The sequence below is a fragment of the Columba livia genome, chromosome 3, assembly GCF_036013475.1.
Source record: "Columba livia isolate bColLiv1 breed racing homer chromosome 3, bColLiv1.pat.W.v2, whole genome shotgun sequence".
Lineage (NCBI taxonomy): Eukaryota > Metazoa > Chordata > Aves > Columbiformes > Columbidae > Columba > Columba livia.
In genome coordinates, this window is record NC_088604.1 from 128,770 (window position 1) to 147,429 (window position 18,660).

At 53.4% G+C, this 18,660-nt stretch overlaps 1 protein-coding gene across 2 annotated transcripts; it reads left to right on the forward strand.

The window, feature by feature from the left end:
• The first annotated feature begins 5 nt into the window (after positions 1 to 5).
• ZNF512 (zinc finger protein 512) lies at positions 6 to 18,357 on the forward strand. Of its 2 annotated transcripts, XM_065055328.1 has the most exons (14): positions 37 to 134; positions 2,089 to 2,147; positions 3,365 to 3,570; positions 6,357 to 6,443; positions 6,844 to 6,927; positions 9,111 to 9,235; positions 9,613 to 9,699; positions 10,793 to 10,891; positions 11,840 to 12,007; positions 12,605 to 12,796; positions 13,441 to 13,542; positions 15,008 to 15,070; positions 15,608 to 15,706; positions 16,139 to 18,357. In XM_065055328.1, exons 1-14 carry the CDS (start codon positions 114 to 116, stop codon positions 16,433 to 16,435), a joined length of 1,689 nt encoding a protein of 562 aa, XP_064911400.1. In that variant the 5' UTR covers positions 37 to 113; the 3' UTR covers positions 16,436 to 18,357. The 2 variants fall into 2 exon arrangements, with proteins under 2 accessions (XP_064911401.1, XP_064911400.1); XM_065055329.1 differs by lacking the exon at positions 2,089 to 2,147 and having other exon boundaries at positions 6 to 134.
• Positions 18,358 to 18,660: the final 303 nt, after the last annotated feature.

Sequence of the window (18,660 nt, forward strand, 5' to 3'; positions counted from 1 at the left end):
GCCCAGTCGGCAGCAGCCCCCCCACGGCGCTCGGAGGCGGCCGGAAGTGGGCGGGCGGGGCCTCGCGGCGGCGCGCGGGCGGGCGCGGTGCGTGCTGACGTGGCGGCGGCACCATGCGGGGCGGCGGCGGCTCGGTGAGTGTCCCCGGTGCGGGCAGTGCCCGCGGTGCTGCCCCGGGGCGCGGGCCGGGAGCCGCCGCGGGACGGTGAGAGCGGGAGGGCGCCGCCGGAGCAGCCGGGGTGGGGCTTGCGGTTCGCCCCGACGGTCTCGCCGGGCCGAGCTCCCCCCGCCCAGGCCCGGCGCCAGTGTTCAATGGCGCGGTGCCTGGGCGGCCCCGTTGGCCGGGCCCTGTCCCCACGGGGGCGGGCGGCAGCGGGAGCCGCTCCGGGCTGGCCGCAGAGCCGCCGCCGGCAGCGCCCGCGGTCCTTTCGAAGGCCCAGTCGCCCCTGACGCCGAGCGCGGGTAGCGGGGCCGGTGTGCTCGGCCGCGGGCCCGCCAGGGGCCCGGAGCGGGCGTCTGGGGCGGGATTCGGGACCGGGCATCCGGAGCGGGGATCCGGATCAGGCACCGCTGGCTCCCGGCGCCGGCCGCGCGTTTTGTTCAGACGGTCTGAACTGCAGGAGCCGGCGGCCCGTGCAGTGCGCGGGAAACGCTGAACCGGGGGTCTCCCGGGGAGCCGAGGCCGCACCGGCCCGGGGGTTCCCTGGGGCAGGAACGGTCGGGGCGGTGCAGGGTCCTGGCGCTTCACCGACACCTGCGGCTGTGGGACGGACTCACCAGCGGTTGCACAGCACTCATGGGCGCGTTGCACGCCGTGCCTGAGCTCCGAGAGCTTCTGTCCACACGTGTGGTTGGGGGCAGCCTGTCTGCAGCTGGGCCACAAGGATGTCCCGCGGCCCCCGGAGAGGCAGAAATCCCCACTCACAAATGAAATGTCTTCCTCATCATGCAGAGACGTTACGTGTCCAGCCCTTCGCCATTCCCCCGTACTGCAGGTCTCCTTCCCCAGAGGGCAGTGCACCGTATAAGTCAAAAACACTCAAAACTTAAACAGGTGTAGATGTTTCCTTCATAATTGCTGCTATCAGCTTCTCAGAAAGGAAGGCTAGACAGATCATTTATACTCTTTTTTTTACTGCAGATCCTTAACTGTGACCTAAATTTTTCATCCTAATCTTCGCTCTTATGCAAAATATTTTATTAAAAAAAATAAAAGCAGGTGCCACGTTTGCTAATCGTCTAGGTTCTTGTGAAGGTAGATTAGGCCAGCTGGTTTCAGCTGCTGTGCCTGCCTGTTTGTCCCTTTCTGTCGCTGAAGCTTCACAGGCACAGTTTTCTCTGGCTGCTCCTCGGGAGGTTTCTCCGTCTTGCACATAGAGGGTTTTCCCAAGCGCTGCTGTTTGCACCCATGCCAAAGCAAAGCAAGCACATTCCATTGACTTTTCCTCCAAAGCAGACAAGATATGATTGTGAAGTCGTTGATCAAGCAGTTGTGAATTTTGCCCCTGCCGCTTCCCGACCCTTTTGGTGCGAGGAGAGCGAGGCTGGAGGCCCAGGGAGGCCAGCGCTCCGGAGCCCGTGCGGTTCCTCTGGTTGCCCTCGGTGCCTGCACGGCGCTTCTTGCCCGCAGCGCAGGGTGTCTCACCGGCGGTGGGCCGGGAGGAGTAAATTACCGGTTGTTCCTGTGCGTAAATTGGAAAAGAGGGAGCACAGGAGACTAGAGACAACAGTCTTGGCATGGTAAATGCAAAAATTATTTGGTTAAGGCAAAAAGGATCTGAAAGTTAGGATCTGTAACGTGTGTCATAAAGTGTGGTCAGAAAGTGGGTACCAGGGGATGGAGACAATCTCCATCGTGCCCCGGTGTGAGGGGACGTTGGTTTTGCGTGGGGGGCCCCTGTTCTGGCTCCAGCTCTAACTCAGCTGCAGTCGGAAGGTTCAACACTCCCTTGTTGCAGAAAACCGGTTTCCTTTCCAAAGGATGGTGTCCCTGTTCTCACAGCGCAGATCGTGTTCAAGGGCAACGCGAAACATGCAAAAAGGAGAATAAAAATGACGCTGCTAACGTGAATTGTTCTGCTTTGTTAGGACACCAGGCCTGGACATCACAGACAGCAGAAGGCCAAGAGGTCTCTGGGAAGCAAAAAGTATGTGAATGTTTCTTGTCTAGTTTGACTGAAGGCAAGAAAAAAACTGAGAGATTCCTACTGGAAAAGCATATCTGGTTACATAATATTCTGAATTTTAAGAGCTGCAACTTTTTTTTGTTTGTGTGATGAGACGCTGAACTGATTTTGCTCATTGGTTTTGTCAGAAATGTGCTTTTCTTACACTTCAAGGGGTACTAGTTTTCATTTATTGTTTTTAAAAGGATTTTAACACTGGGAAGACAGTTTATGTCCAAGCTCAAGCAGTGTTCCGAAATGTGTCTATTTTGAGTGCGATTGCAACTGAAAGGCTGTAATTTGAGAATTCCTCTCCCCGTCCTTCCGCAGCACCTTAAACACAGTGCAGCTGCTTTGGCCTGGTACCGCCGGCCCCCGCGTGCTGCTGTGCCGAAACGCGCGGGGGCACGGCAGAGGAGCTCTGCGCTGCCCGCCGCAGCCATCGTTCAGGCGACCCCTCGTTTGGTTTGTGAGCTGTCGGAAAGCCTTCCTGTTCTCGGCTCCCTCACATTAGTGCTGTTTGCCCCCGTTTCCTTGACCCCTCATTACGTTGCTGTCCTGTGCACTAGTGTCCGTGTCCAGGCATTTCAGTGCTGGGAGAAATCCTTGCCAGTAGTGAAGCAGAGTTCCCTCCGATCTCCAGGGAGAAAAATCAGTCCTGCTGGAGTCTAAATTAGTCTTAATGCAGTGTGATTTGTAGGATACACTATAAAGCTGTCTTTGTTGCTGAAAGCTTTGCTGGTTAGAATCCTTGCTAGCGTTTCTAACTGTGTAGTGTCAGCTCTGGTTCCGGGAGTGCGTACTGAAGGAGATGCTGCCCTTTGAGGGGTGGAAAAGGTCTCTGTTGTCATGATGCAGAAGAACTCTTACATTTCACGTTGTTCGCTTAAGGAAAAATGCAGATTTTTAAAGTGAGGTTAACTTGTGCTGCCTTCTTAAGCCGAAGGTTTGAGGTAGAAGGAATATTGTTTTCGGTTCCTCTCAAGGAGCTTTCTAATGTTATTCTCTAAAAGATGTACGGAAAATACCATTTAGGATGTTTTACCTTGCCGGCATTTTTCAGTTCAGGAGGTTCAGGGGGCTGTGAGACGAGCTTTTGGAGTACTTGGGAGGAGGAGAGGGACGTTGTCTGTCAGGCTGCTGTGGCTGTGTGTGTGTACGCACACCTACACCCAGGACTTACGGGTGGTGTTTTCCAGGCCTAAGCAAATTGGAGAGATGGAAGCTGCCGTCCCAGGACTGAACAGCAGCTGTGATGAGACCGTCGGCGACGGTTCTTCCGCCTCGCTGCAGAGCCAGGTGAACGGCGCGGAGCCCACGGGCAAGCGCACCGTCCGCAGGCCCGCGTACTGGCTGGAAATGAGGGGAGCGAAAAACGGCGATAACAAGTCTCCGGGAAAAAAAGGTACTCGTCATTCCTGGCTCAATGCAACACTGTTTTTCTCTCTGGTTCTTTTTTGAGATATTGGATGGCATCTGAAGGACATGCTGCTATTCAGCCACAAATTACAAGCTTGTTAGTGCTGCTCATGTATTAAGAGAAATACAGTTCCTCCACTGCAGAAACAGAGGTAAAATTCTCTGTTCTGCAGTTCCTTTTGAGTGACTGGTCTATTAAAATCAGTGATTCTGTGACTGAACTCAGATTTATCTGTAGAAGAGATATGTATAAGGGTTCTGCCAGTCATATCAGGAATATGCTTTGAGAGCTTTAACAACAGAACAAGCGACTCTGAGGAGGTAGACGGGGAAGCATTCAGCAGTATTCTGGATTAGACTCGGCTTTCGTGATGGTAGATTATTCTTTTTTTAGGCCCTTTTTATTGATTTTATTTTCTCCCTTCTGTCACTCATGATTTTCTGATTCGGAGTGGTTTGGGTCGTACGTTGCTGTGGGAACATTCAGATTTCCTGGCCTAGGAGCTGTTTTCCAAACTTCTTGTGTGGCGAAAAGCCAAAACCTCACTCTTCGTTAATGCACTTTCTTCTTATCTCTAAGGCAGAATCTGATTCCATCTCGTTGTGGGGAGACCTGAATCTGGTAGCTTGATAGCAGCAAGATTGCTGCAGCAAGGAAGCATATAGAAAACGTGTATATAAATGCAGAACATAGGTGTGTGCTCACAGACGTGCAATGTGGATCTCTCCTGTGGCTGGACTGACCTCTCAGTCTGCTCCGTCTCTCGCTTTGGTCACGGTCCCCTCAGCTGCTGGTATGGGAGTACGAGCCCCGCGGCCCGCAGAGCCGTGCTGCTGGCTGGAGCAGACCTTATGGACCTATGGACCTCACAGACCATATGGACCTTAGAGACCCCTCAGACCATATGGACCTATGGACCTCACAGACCATATGGACCTTAGAGACCTCTCAGACCATATGGACCTTAGAGACCTCTCAGACCATATGGACCTTAGAGACCTCACAGACCATATGGACCTATGGACCTCACAGACCATATGGACCTTAGAGACCTCTCAGACCATATGGACCTATGGACCTCACAGACCATATGGACCTTAGAGACCTCTCAGACCATATGGACCTATGGACCTCACAGACCATATGGACCTTAGAGACCTCTCGGACCATATGGACCTTAGAGACCTCACAGACCATATGGACCTTAGACACCTCTCAGACCATATGGACCTTAGAGACCTCTCAGACCATATGGACTTTAGAGACCTCTCAGACCATATGGACCTTAGAGACCTCTCAGACCATATGGACCTTAGAGACCTCACAGACCATATGGACCTTAGAGACCTCACAGACCATATGGACCTTAGAGACCTCTCAGACCATATGGACCTTAGAGACCTCACAGACCTTACAGACCTCATAGACCCCACAGACCCCACAGACCTCACAGACCTCACAGACCCCACAGACCTCACAGACCATATTATAGACCTCACAGACCCCACAGACCTCACAGACCTTATAGACCTCACAGACCTTATAGACCTCACAGACCTTATAGACCTCACAGACCTTATAGACCTCACAGACCTTATAGACCTCACAGACCTTATAGACCTCACAGACCTCACAGACCTTATAGACCTCACAGACCTTACAGGCCTCACAGACCTCACAGACCTTACAGGCCTCACAGACCTTACAGACCTTATAGACCTCACAGACCTTATAGACCTCACAGACCTTATAGACCTCACAGACCTCACAGACCTTATAGACCTCACAGACCTCACAGACCTTATAGACCTCACAGACCTTACAGGCCTCACAGACCTCACAGACCTTACAGGCCTCACAGACCTCACAGACCTTATAGACCTCACAGACCTTACAGACCTCACAGACCTTATAGACCTCACAGACCTTATAGACCTCACAGACTTTACAGACCTCACAGACCTTACAGACCGGCTCACACAGACACTCCTCTCCTGGTCCCTCTGGTTTGGTGTCAGGTCTGACCAGGCCTGTATAGCGACCAACCGCCTATTCACAAGCAAATGCCCGTTTTTAGCCTCTCACACCTCTATTTTCCCACACTTGATCCTCTCCAAATCAGCTAGTTCTCTCTCTTTCCCTTCTTTTGATACCACTCCTGAATACCCCCGTCTGGTATAATCCTGAGTTGTTCATCGTTACTGTCCCATGTATCACATAACCATAGGCACTGACTCGTTGTTCCCGCCGCTCCCCTACCTGCCCGTTCCAAAGGGTGTTCAGAGCGCGGTCCCGTTGACTCGTGCGGGTGCTTGTTCTGGGAAAGACCCGCGGGGAACATGTTTGTGCTTTGAGTCTGTAGTTTGTGTTCCCCTGCCTGCAGTTGTGCTCCTGCGCTTCTCTGCGTTCATGGAGACAAGCCCTCCATAGGCCTGGAAACAGCGCGGGGAGGCAGGATAAGCTTTGGGTTTCCCACCTGCCCTTTTCTCTGTGCTTCTTTTTGTGTGTGTGCAGACGAGCTCTTTATGAAATGACCTCGCACCTTCTGGCTCCTCCTGGGGAGGGTTGTTCTCCCAGACCATGCCGTGGCGCGCTGTTTCTTCCATAACGTCTGTGTTATGGCCTGCAGGCTGGGGGGTGCCTAAATGTTATCGAGTCAAAAGCTTATTTTTAAGGTTTTGAATACAAGGATAATCTGAGGCAGCAGCAAACTCAAAGATGTTATCCAGACTGAATGAGACTGAAGCATTTCTGTTCTTACTCATTGCCAGGAGAAGTACAGAAAGGCAAGAGGAAATCTGAGCAAGGGGAAGGCGAAGATCCTAAAGACTCTCCCAAGAAGAAGCAGAAGATTTCAGGTAAAACAAATAACTTGTAATTCCTAGTTAAAAGCCTTCAGGTACGTCAGGCTTCCTGTCTGCCCAATGGCTATCCTCTGCCAGCTGCGTTTCTGCGTATAACCTGGCTCAGCCATTTCGTGAACAGAGGGGGTTTCAGTGTGAAGAGTTCCCATACAGATATCTGGATGGGACTAATGTCTGCAGCTATAAATAGCTGTGGATTTTGAAAGGGTGATGGGAACGTAATATGGAAATTTCTTTTAAAAAAAACAAAAAAAAAGCCTTGAGCATCTCTGAATTAGCAGCTTTGAGACAGCAGACTAAACAGCAACCGCCCAGGAAAAAATCTCCACTTTTGTAACAAGGCGCTTGTAACAAGAATTAAGTCTTCTGATCTTTCTTGTTTGTGTTATAACAGGAAAAAAACAACAAGCTGGAACACAACAAAACTCCGAAACAAAAGGCCACGGTGTTCAGAAAGAACCAGAAACCTATGATGCAGGTAAGAAGAAGCAGCAGTTGCTTAGAGTTGTTTATAAAGCAGCTAGAAGAGATGTGATTGTCAGATTTGGGTGTGAGCAGCACTGTGTTTCTGTTGTTCACTGCTGTGCACCAGAGGCGTCTGCTGCCCGGTGTGCCCCGCGTCGTGCTGCAGAGCGGGGCTGGAAGGGAAGGGCTGCCCGGTGTGCCCCGCATCGTGCTGCAGAGCGGGGCTGGAGGGGCTGCCCGGTGTGCCCCGCATCGTGCTGCAGAGCGGGGCTGGAAGGGAAGGGCTGCCCGGTGTGCCCCGTGTCGTGCTGCAGAGCGGGGCTGGAGGGGCTGCCCGGTGTGCCCCGCATCGTGCTGCAGAGCGGGGCTGGAAGGGAAGAGCTGCCCGGTGTGCCCCGTGTCGTGCTGCAGAGCGGGGCTGGAAGGGAAGGGCTGCCCGGTGTGCCCCGTGTCGTGCTGCAGAGCGGGGCTGGAAGAGCTGCCCGGTGTGCCCCGTGTCGTGCTGCAGAGCGGGGCTGGAAGGGAAGGGCTGCCCGGTGTGCCCTGTGTCGTGCTGCAGAGCGGGGCTGGAAGGGAAGGGCTGCCCGGTGTGCCCCGTGTCGTGCTGCAGAGCGGGGCTGGAAGGGAAGGGCTGCCCGGTGTGCCCCGTGTCGTGCTGCAGAGCGGGGCTGGAAGGGAAGGGCTGCCCGGTGTGCCCCGTGTCGTGCTGCAGAGCGGGGCTGGAGGGGCTGCCCGGTGTGCCCCGTGTCGTGCTGCAGAGCGGGGCTGGAGGGGCTGCCCGGTGTGCCCCGTGTCCTGCTGCAGAGCGGGGCTGGAAGGGAAGGGCTGCCCGGTGTGCCCCGCATCCTGCTGCAGAGCGGGGCTGGAAGGGAAGGGCTGCCCGGTGTGCCCCGTGTCGTGCTGCAGAGCGGGGCTGGAAGGGAAGAGCTGCCCGGTGTGCCCCGCATCCTGCTGCAGAGCGGGGCTGGAAGGGAAGGGCTGCCCGGTGTGCCCCGTGTCGTGCTGCAGAGCGGGGCTGGAAGGGAAGGGCTGCCCGGTGTGCCCCGTGTTGTGCTGCAGAGCGGGGCTGGAAGGGAAGGGCTGCCCGGTGTGCCCCGCGTCGTGCTGCACAGCGGGGCTGGAAGGGAAGGGCTGCCCGGTGTGCCCCGCGTCGTGCTGCAGAGCGGGGCTGGAAACGCTGCTGGCTGCCCAGCACTGCAGCTCCACGCACGTGTACCACTGCACGATGGAACAGTGAACAGGGAATCACTTCTGGAACTAGAGCAAACATCTGTTAGAAGAGTTTCACTACAAAGCTCTTAAAAGTATTGATACTTTTTTACTCGGCAGAATATGTCTGCAGGCAAATCTCTGTAGCTGTTGCTGCCAGATCCCTTCTGGTGCCTTGCTAGCCAGAGACCCAAGCCGTCCGTCCTGGAACAACAGCACAGCCTTGACTCAGCCAGTGAATGACTGGGTGTGTGTGGCTCACAGCGCTCATTAAATGTGCCAGTTTTCTGCCAAGTGCTGTTTGATTCGCAGACTTTTCCCCAGGCCCCCCTGCCTGTTGCACTGGGCAAAGAGGAAGCCTTTAGGTCTGTTCACTGTGAGAGTTCAAGCAGATGGCTGCTAAGCCGCTTTCTTCACAGAACCCATTTCAGTAATCTGCAATCCTTGTGGGTTATGCCGGGCTCTTGCTTGGCGTCCCCACACGAGGCCACGAAGGGCAGCGGTGCCACCGAAGGCCCTTCCCCCGGCTGGCGCCGCTCGGCTCCGTTCGCCCCGTGCGGCTGACAGGTGGGGCTCTGCAGACAGGGCGGCAGGACCGAGCCGTGCGCTTCCTCTGAAGCGGTCAGTCACGTCCGTGGCTACGTCTGCTGTGAAAACCCGGTTGCCAAAAGAACAGTTTACTCTGCATCCTGAAGTGATTGTGTAGTAAAAATGAAAGAAGGAAGAAACCTCTACTGGACAAGTAGGAGAACACTTCTCCCAAGGGGCTGGTGTGGTTAAAGAGCCTTTGGGAAATGACCTCCCCAAAGCAGTGCTGTGTCTGTGTCACCGACACGTTAAGAGCTGAAAACGGCTAAGCCTGTTGAAGTGTGGCTGGACACGGCTTTGGTGGCGTGTGACCTTTTCCTTCTGGGATTCATTGTGCACATTGAAGGAAAAAAAAGATACTGTGTTTGCAGTTGCATTCCAAAGCTGCTGTTCTGACAGGTAGTACGGAGGAGCGGTGGTCGCTGGAGATCCGGGACAAAGGCCGAGTTACGTGTCCAACGTGCCGGGCCGTGGTGAGAAAGACTGTAGAAGGACTGAAGAAACATATGCTGAATTGCAGGCAGGTAAGAGCGCGAGAAATGAGCAACGTTTCCTTTACTCCTCTCCAGCTTACTGGCAGAGTGCCTGCACACTGGTTTGTGTTGCATTTACAGCCCGTTTCGTCTCCTCATCACGTCTCTAAGAGTCCTTTTTACGTCTTTAAGAGGCTGCACTCGGTGCTTCGTGCTTAGCGTTTTGCTGGAGGTTTGGGGTAGCGAACAAAGGAGTAGCTATTTCATTATTCCCCTAAATTTTAGGCTCCATAAAATCTCTTCTGTTCTTAATGGGAAGTTACCAGGCCCAGTTAAAATGTTCTGCTCTCCTGCTCCTTCCCACTGCCGAGTTTCCCCCTCCTTTGGTTAGTTGCAGTTACACGCACTGTGTCTTTGCTTCTTCCTAGGAAATGTTCACGTGTCATCACTGTGGGAAGCAGCTCAAGTCTTTAGGAGGGATGAAATACCACGTCATGGCAGACCATAACAACCAGGTAACAGCTGCTGCGCATCTGAACATCTGCAGGCGGCACAGCCCGTGTTCTTCCCTGGTGCACGCAGGAAGAGAACAGGGGGGTTTCAAATGTCGTAGCTGTTCAAATAGACTCTATTATTTTGCCTGTGAGATTTGACATTGGAAAAACCAGTAGAATGTTAGCAGAAATGTTAGGCATGCTACGTCCTAGAAAGAGGGCATTAACTTCTGTTTAGGCTGGTTACATGCCACACACAAAAGGCATTCTCAATCAGAGAAAAAAGATTGCTCATTAGGCTGTATTTTTCAGTCCTTTGCTGGAAAGTACGAGTATTTCTACATCCAGAGCAGACCAGATTTGAGTTCTTTACAAGGCCAAAGGTAAAAAAGCAGAAGCAGCAGTTTAGTTCTTGTCCCTGCTCACTGTGAAGATACTAATGCTGCAGTCTGCTTTTCCTCTGTGCTCTTACTTTAAAGAAGGCAATGTCTCCTGTCATAGTTGTGAAGAGTCAGCGCTTTGGGAAAGGTCATTTGGAAGTTTGGGTAAGGCTTAGATAGTTTGTTACTGTTATTTTTTACATAGTTCTCAGTATGGTGGTTTCTGAACCTACAGCTGTACTGGGTAATGAAATAGGCCCTGAGGAGTCGGTGTGTCACTCAGTACCACCTTTTTATTCCGCGTGGGTGTAATATCATTATAAGGCAGTGTAGGAAATAGTGTGCGGTAAGCATCAGAGCGAGCACAGAGCGCCGGCGCAGTAACCACTGCAGGTGCCCGCCCTGCTCAGCTCTCCTGGGAACGGCAGGGCCAGCAGGTGTTGAACATGCGTGAGTAGGTGCTTTCCACAGGCAGAAGGGGAGGGAGGTAATTATGGAAATACGTACGTTGTCCTTCCCAGCAGCTATAGTTTGTGACCATTTCTTGTCAAGGTTTTGTTTATACATAGATATCTAAATGTTAAAACTCTTACCTGCAAAGTGGTTTTCAGGCAGTTTACTGCTTTTAAAGATAATTCAGTTATTCTGGGATGTAAAGTGATCATTGTATTAGATACACTTCTATAAATACTGAGCATCCTGTGGTTTTCTTTCGTCTTTCTGCTGTGCTTTAGCCAGTTGTGAAGGAGGGAGGAGAAGTGGATGAGCAGCTTGAGCGAGACCGCCTTCGGAAGGTTTTGAAGCGTATGGGCAAACTAAAGTGCACAAGAGAGGTAAGGGCAAGCTGCATCGCGCTCAGTGTCCTGAACTGAACAGCAGCAGAGGCAGGAACGTAAAAATCATAAGAAGTCTGCTGGGTGTGCTTTGGTGCTGACCAGAGCCGGGCTTGTTTCAAGACCCTAGCTGTGCTTGTAAGACAGAGCGTCACAGAGTCGCAAAGGGTTTGTGTGGGAGGGCCCTTCCCAGCCCCCAGTCCCCTGCCATGACAGGGACATCTGCACCAGCTCAGGGTGCTCAGAGCCCCGTCCAGCCTGGCCTGGGGTGTCTCAGGGATGGTTCATCCACCACCTCTCTGGCCAACCTGGGCCAGGCTCTCACCACCCTCAGCACAAACAATTTCTGCATCATGTCCGGCCTGAATCTCCCTCCTTTAGTTTAAACCATCACCCCTTGTCCTGTCACAACAGGCCCTGCTCAAAAGTCTGTCCCCATCTTTCTTATCGGGCCCTTTTAAGCACTGAAAGGTGCACTCAGGTCTCCCCAGAGCTTCTGTTCTCAGCTGAACCCCCCAGCTCTCTCCCCTGTCCCCAGCAGAGTTGTTCCAGCCTCGGGTCATTCCTGGGGCTGCTCTGGCCCCTCTGCAGCAGCTCCGTGTGTGTCTGTGCTGAGGACCCAGAGCTGAGTGCTGTGCTCTTGCTGCTCACACTCCTTTTGGTGCAGCCCAGGACGCAGGTGGTTTCTTCATTCCATATGTTGAAATTTTCTGTTATTCACTACGTACAAAGAAGTTCTAAGAAACAGTTTATTCCGGTTGCAGGCAATTCTTTATCCCATATTGTGTTTATCTGAATGGACTAACATTGAAGTTTAGTGCCTGATTGTCTGGTCTGGCAGGGAAAGTGACGGTGCCTTGCTCAGCAGACGGCGCGTTCTGTGCACAGTGGTCTGCTGATCGCTTGCGGAGGGCTTTTCTTCCATGCATTTTCCTTCTGCGTTGACAGGGCTGCACAGGCAGCTTCACCAGCATAATGGGATACCTGTATCACGTTAAGAAATGTGGGAAGGCTGCTTCGGAGCTGGAGAAAATGGCCATGAAGTGCCACCACTGTGGAAAAGCATACAAGTCAAAGGCAGGACTTGTCTACCATCTCAGATCTAAGCACGGCCCGGTAAGCGCAAGTTGCTGTGGTTGTCAGGGTGGTGTGGCGGGACTTCAGCCATTTGGACTGCAGACACATGTAGGCTCTTGTCTGCTGCTTGGGTGGGTAATCAGAGATAGCAAATCAGCATTTTTCTGCCCCTCTGGAGTATTCTGTCCTTGACACTTTCGTTCAAGCAGCAACTGCTGCTGTTCTGTGACTGGGGTGAAGCTTTTGACAGTAAGTCGCCATGGCAGCAGTGGATCTTCCCCAGCCTGACTGTGGCTCCACGGAAGGACGGTGCTGACACGTGTAACTCCTGAGATGCTTTTCTTTGCTCTTTGGAGACCCAGTGTTGGAGCAAACAGGCAGCACCACACTTGTTGTCTGTGTGTTACAGCGAGTGATGTGGAGCACCACGTGAGACCCTGTGTGACCCTCGCTGCTGTGGTCCCGAGCAGACTCGGGGTCTGTCAGCAGCAGGATGTGCTTCTGTCCTGTGTCTGTGACTGGGAGCCGGAGCTGCAGCAGCGGTTTTGTGAGGGATTTTGCAGGTTATCTGTTGGCAGCATTTAGTGTCACTGAAATGGGAACCGGTAGAGGAGGTTCACCTGCCCTTCATTGCAGGTCACCTTCCTCCATGAGGAGAGAGCAGAGAGCCTGAAGGAAATAAAGCGGGAGCCAAGCAGCACAGGCAGAGTTCAGAGGAGATCTGCAAAGGTGGCGATCTACTATCTCCATGAGCTGGCTGGAGAAGAGCTGGCCAAAGAGTGGCCCAAGAGGAAAGTTCTGCAGGACTTGATTCCGGACGACCGCAAGGTACGAGGCCTTAAAAATGCGAGATGGGGGTCGCGTCTTCACGTCAGAGGAGTCTTGCGGTGTTGCAAGTGTCCAGTGGCCCACGGAAAGCAGTACTGAAGAACTGGTATCTCGTAGGAGGGATCGGGTTTTGTTCTCTCTGGTCGTAGGTTATGGCATTGGTACAGTAGCACTTGCCACGATCAGAATGTTTTATCTCAAGTACGTTGCTGTAATTTTCCGTGGGCACAAAGGCGGTTACGGGCAGCGTGCTGCTCACAAGTCCAAGGCTGCAGATCACTGCTGCCGGGCACTGATATTTCATATGTTTCTCAGGCTTCAGAGTTTCTAGGAGCATCTTTGAGGTTGTAAGGGAAACACAAGGAAAAAGGATGATTTGTGATTTTAAGGGGGTAAATACATTTAGAGGAATTCTTGTGATCAGAGTTATGGGACATTTTGGGTTCCGGTATTGTGGGTTTTTTCCAGATTCAGTTGTGTTTGCAGAGAGTCAGTGAGACAGGAAAAGGTTGGTTATTGAGAGTTTGGCTGTTAGATCAGGAGAAGAAATAGCACTTCTGTGTCAGCCTGGAAGAGAGAGGGACGGCTCAGCACCGCGTGAGGCTAACGCTGCGTCCAGCTTTCATTCCATCTCTTTATCTCAGCTGAAATACACTCGTCCTGGACTGCCCACGTTTAGTCAAGACGTGCTGTGCAAATGGAAAACGGAGATAAAGATGTACCGAAGAGTCCACTGCCCCAACCAGGTAACCCTTCAGTGTTCCTGAAGCCTCAGAGGGGACGCATGTCAGGGCTGTGGGAGCCAACAGGTCTCCACAGCCTTGGATCTAGTTTGTCTCTGTGGGAGGCAGGTTCTGCTCTGTCTCAGGACAGCTGGTGAGTGTAACCGAGCCCCTGTTTGGACTGTTACCCTGGGGACGTTTGTCCACTCCAGAGCCAATAACGGGTGTCAGACCGGTACAGCTCTCCCATCCAGCTGTGAGCTCGTCCCTTTGGAGGTTTGAGCAGTGGGAAAACGAGAAGCCCCTGCCCGTCTGGCAGGTGCACTAAACCTGGTTGTAGAAGAAGGGAGGAGCAGAGATGGAAATGTGAGAGCAGAGGGACTTTGTCTGGCACAGCACTTCGGTTTTCTTTTGGAAGCTGGAAAGAGGCTCCAGCAGACAAATGCATGGCGCTGGCAGCCTGCTCTGGGGATGGATGTGCACTTGGTTTCTCGTGATCCCACGGAGCAGTCACCGCTCAGATCCAGAGAGAACTGGCACCGTTGGTGGAAGTGATGGCAGATGTGACACGTGCTGCACACTGCCAGACCGGCAAGAGTCCGTGGTGGCTTCCACATGGGTTTGGTGTAGGGACAATGCCGTTCCCCTGCCCTGCCCCACCCCAGCACTTGCTCTTCAGTTTTCGGCCTGTTTCATTTCCAGGTGTAAGAATCGCAGCGTGACGTTGTATACGGAGCAGTCCTAGAAAGCAGCTGTCCCGTTTCACCACCAGTGACCAGAGGCGTGTCCTGCACCCACCTGCTGTTGCGGGGTCTGGGCTGCCGGCTGAGCGCGGTCGTGCACCCGCGGCTGGTGCCGAAGCTCCTCGTGGGCCGGGCCTGCCGAGCTGCCCTGCAGGGCGAGCGCTGGCGCTGGACGTGGCGGTTCTGCTTGTGCCGCTGGGAGCCGAGTGTCTCGTACCTCCCCCCGCTTTGTTTGAAATTAATCTCTAACGCGCTCCAGGCAAAGTGGCGATCAGACAGTAGCCAAAGGTGAATTCCTTTCTAGTTTAAGCAAGAGAATGTCACCTAACAAGTCATGTGCGATGCCCTAAAACTGCTAGTTGAGCTAGTTAGTGTTCACCAGACTCCTGCTTCGTTTAGTCATGAGGTTCTAACCAAGTATCAGCCACTCCAAAATTTATTCTCTGTGCTGAGGGCTTCGCTGCCGTTTTACTCAGGCTGTTGACAGAACGTGAGTGCACCTGTGACAGGAGTCTCTTCATTATGCCTAAACGTGCTCAGAAACTGGAAATGTGTAACTTGCTGAAAGCTTGAATCTCCTTTAATGGTGTTTTTACCAGAAGCTTTCTGGCTTTGTAGGAGCAGTGTCTCCCTCTACTTCTCTGATCCTTTTTGGGGCTGTTGTCCAGAGAATTGGACTTTCTTGTGCAGGGATAAGCGATTTCTTACCAGGGTTTTGCTGACACGCTCTTCTTGTACCGTTTCAGGGCTGTGAGTCCGTCTACGGCAGTGTCTCGGGACTCAAGTCTCACCTCGGCACATGTACCCTGGTTGGTAGCCTTCCTGTGCTCCCTGTCTTTCATACCCACAGCCTCACTGTCCCTGCCCCCCGATCTTGTTCCAGCTGTTGTTCTGCCATCTGCTAATCGGAGTTCCTCACGATTTGAGTACTTCGTATGTGCTCCTGACCTTGCCACTGCAAACACTGCTGAGGGCAAGGAGGAAGCGTCTCGACAGCAGTGATCTTAGTGAAACTGCAGGCCTGCCTTGTACAGTCACAGCTACAAGAGCATTTTCTCCAGGTGCAGTGCTGGAGACCTTGTAACGTGTCACAGAGCAGCCCGGCGCCTTGTGGGCAGAACTGGTCGGTAATGTCAGTGCTCCTGTAGCTGAAGCACCGTCTGCTATGAATAGGAGTTTCTGCTTTTTGCTGCCGGGTTATATCTGAGCAAGATTCACAGACTCATAGAATAATTTTGGTTGGAAGAGACCCTCAAGATCATCGAGTCCAACCGTGAAATACAATACGTAGGTGTATGAGGCTTTAGGCAGCAGCTGGTGATGGCTTGTTTTTGTTCTCCTGGCAGGGAGACTTTGTGGCTGGTAAATACAAGTGTCTGCTGTGCGAGAAGGAGTTCATCTCGGAGAGCGGCGTCAAGTACCACATCAACTCTGTGCACGCCGAGGTGAGGCGGGACCGCAGCCCGGCGGGGCGCGGGGGGGGCGGCGTGGGGAGGACGTGCCGCGTGCTTGCTCTGGTGTGTCTTCTCCTTGCTCACTGCTGGAACAGTCCTGGACTCAAGTGGTCTTGGGTTCGCTTAAACGCAGCTGGGGAGCAGGCGTTGTGTCGTATCGCGTCCTGTCCCGGGCTGCTGCTGCTCAGATCAGCTCTTGCATTTCCCGTGCCTTTACCCAGGCAATTGCCAAATCAAATCTGAATCCTCTCAGTGACACCTGAGGAGGAACATCAAAGAACAGAGCTTTGTTAGGCGGCTGCTCTTCCAGATCTTGTGTGTGAGGAAACCCTTGTCCCACAAGACAGCTTTATTATAAGCCCTTACAGGCTTTGTATGGTATTTTCACCATCCGTACCAACCTGTTGCCTCTGAACCCTCCAGGACTGGTTTGATGCGAACACAACTACCACCAAAAGCTTTGAGAAGCTAATGAAAATCCGCCAAAGAGAAGAGCAGAAGAAGCAACGGAAGAAACGTCCTTTGACCCGGGGCAAAAAGAAGAGAACTGGGGCCCTGTCTGCCAAGAAGGTTCCCACGCCTGGGGTTGAAAAGATGAGAAGTAAGAGAGGCCGTCCCCAGCGGGCAGACAACGAGAGCGCAAGTGCTGAGGAGGGGAAGCCCCCAGCTACGCAGGGAGCCGAACTTCCAAAAACCAGCGGCAAGCATGGCCGCAAGTAAACCCCGACTAGAGGAGTAATCCTAAAGCTTTTTAGTACAAACCACCTCCATCAGGCTCGTAACCCACAGCACCAAGATAAGCAACTGAATGTTTTTGGGACTGTGACTCCACTCTGCCTGGTGACCGTTATTTTGAAACTGTTGCCTCTGGTCGGCAGCGAGAGGCGTGGAGCGCAGGCTGGGCGCAGGGGCTGCTCCCGCCCTGGTTCTCTGGACAGTGGCACTAGCAGCGGAACCAGCGTCGTTCCTGCTCTGGTCACAGTCTCCGTTTGGGTCACATTCGTTGTTTGTTTAGTGGTTCCCAGTACAGCAGCTGTCTGTTTCATCATCTAGCTCTGATGGGTGAGATCAGGGTCCTTTTCCAGCAGTTCTCCCTGTAAGGGACTGGCTCGCACAGTGTTCGGGCGAGGGGGAGCCCTTTCTTGCACAGTGTGCCCGCCAGCCGCGCGTTGCTGTGCAGAGCACCCAGGCTCCAGCTGCCCGCAGCTGTCCGGCTGTCGGCCGGGCTGTGGGAAGAGCCGCCCTGGCGCGTGCCCCGTCTGCTGCGCGCGGCGCTGCCTCTGCTGCCTGCCGGACGTGGGGCGCAGCACCGGGCGGTGGGACGTCGCTGTCACCCTGGTCAGGAACCCAGCATTCTCCCGGCATCCGTCTTCTGTGGTACCAGGCGCTGAATGTATGTGGAAGGTCTTCCAGCCCAGTGAGAACCGGATACCCTCCGGCCTCTTGGAGCCTCACTGGCCTGTCAGAGACCCCCGGTAACTGACGGGCTGCATTGACCTCTGAAGACCGCTTGTTCCAGACTCACCTGGGAAACAAACTCACTGCGAGATGGCGCAGATGTGCAACAGCGGTCTTGCTAATGCTGAAACCAGGTTCTGTTGAACTGCCTTGCCAGTGTGCCCGTGCTCCCATATTGCCCCTTTTTTCTGCACTGTAGACGCTGCCTCTTGTCTTATATCACCTGTTTATTTTCAATACAGCCTCTTTCGTGTGCGTGAGGTGTATTAGCAGTGGCTTCCCTGTGTGGAAAAGGTTAAATGGAGAGGGTTTGTTATCTTCAGTCACATGTTGGCGTGAACTCTGAACCATGGGGAGTATCTCAGCAGGTGCCATGCAAGCTGCCAGGAAGCAGCAGCACAGTCAGTCCCACTTTGTCTTTCAGAGAATGTGTTCTACAGAACCTCTGTTATCCGAAGACCCACTGTACTAGGAACTTGCAAAATTTGACCTTTTTCTTGCAGTTTTGCAGGCACGAAAATAGGCAGCTGGCTCCGCGTAACCTCCCTGTGAATTTTCACTGTCAAAGCTGCTGGTGCAGAATTCACGGGGAAGCTGCTGGGGGACGGGCGGGTTTGTACGTTTGTGTTGTTATCAGGATCGTGGTGCTGGCCCTGGGGGCGGGAAGGGCGGCGTGGCCGGGGGTTCTCCAGAGCTGCCCCCCATGCCACGAGCTCGCAGAGCCCAGCGCGGCGCGGTCTGTCCCACGGGGATCAGCGCTCTGCGGTGCCGGGACAGCGCCGGTGCCGCGCTGCGCGTGCAGGAGTTGCTCTGCCCGTTGGCAGCAGCTGCCGCTGCGGTTGCAGCGCTGCACTGCAGGTGCAGGTCTGTGGCCTTTGTGCGGCCTGCACAAGGTTTGCAGTAAATGGGCAAGATCAGAAGACAACAAAATAAAACGTAACCAGTGCGAGAAGGTGGTTTGTTGTCTCCGTGGTGTGTAGGGTTCTCGGGACCATCCCTCCTTGCTCAGCTCACCCCGTGTGTTGCCCTGCATGCTCTGGTGCCGTTCAGTTGTCTGTCTGCTCCGTTCCTCCTCAGTGTTCCGGTCTACACAGCTGTACTTTGACCACACGTCTATTGCCTTTCAGACCAAGAGATGGACAACATGATAAACCCATTAATTAAAGAAGGTTTTTCTTAGCAGATTTCAGGCTAAAGTCCTATTTACTGTCATGTATGAGTTACTAACCAGATCTGTTTTTTAGACATAGATACTTCCTGACCATCTGGATTTTGCAGAGTTACATCAACAGTGTATTCCCAGACATAACATGGCACGTGAGAGGAAGTCATGATCCAGCAGTCGGTTCGTGCTCCACCGGCACGTGAACACTGCAGCTGGATCGGCTCAAGCCGGCGAGGCGGTGGCAGCCCTGCCATGCCATGGTTCACTGTTCAGTCCATTGTTAAGAGTTCAGTTAGCCGAACACTTTGCAAATCCAAGTCAG

What these genes read in the sequence shown, in the direction of transcription:
- ZNF512 (XM_065055328.1), top strand. Translation starts at nt 114, where the DNA reads ATGCGGGGCGGCGGCGGCTCG. An exon ending in CAAGTCTCCGGGAAAAAAAG is followed by an intron (nt 3,571 to 6,356) that starts GTACTCGTCATT and finishes ACTCATTGCCAG; the next exon opens with GAGAAGTACAGAAAGGCAAG. An exon ending in AACTAAAGTGCACAAGAGAG is followed by an intron (nt 10,892 to 11,839) that starts GTAAGGGCAAGC and finishes CTGCGTTGACAG; the next exon opens with GGCTGCACAGGCAGCTTCAC.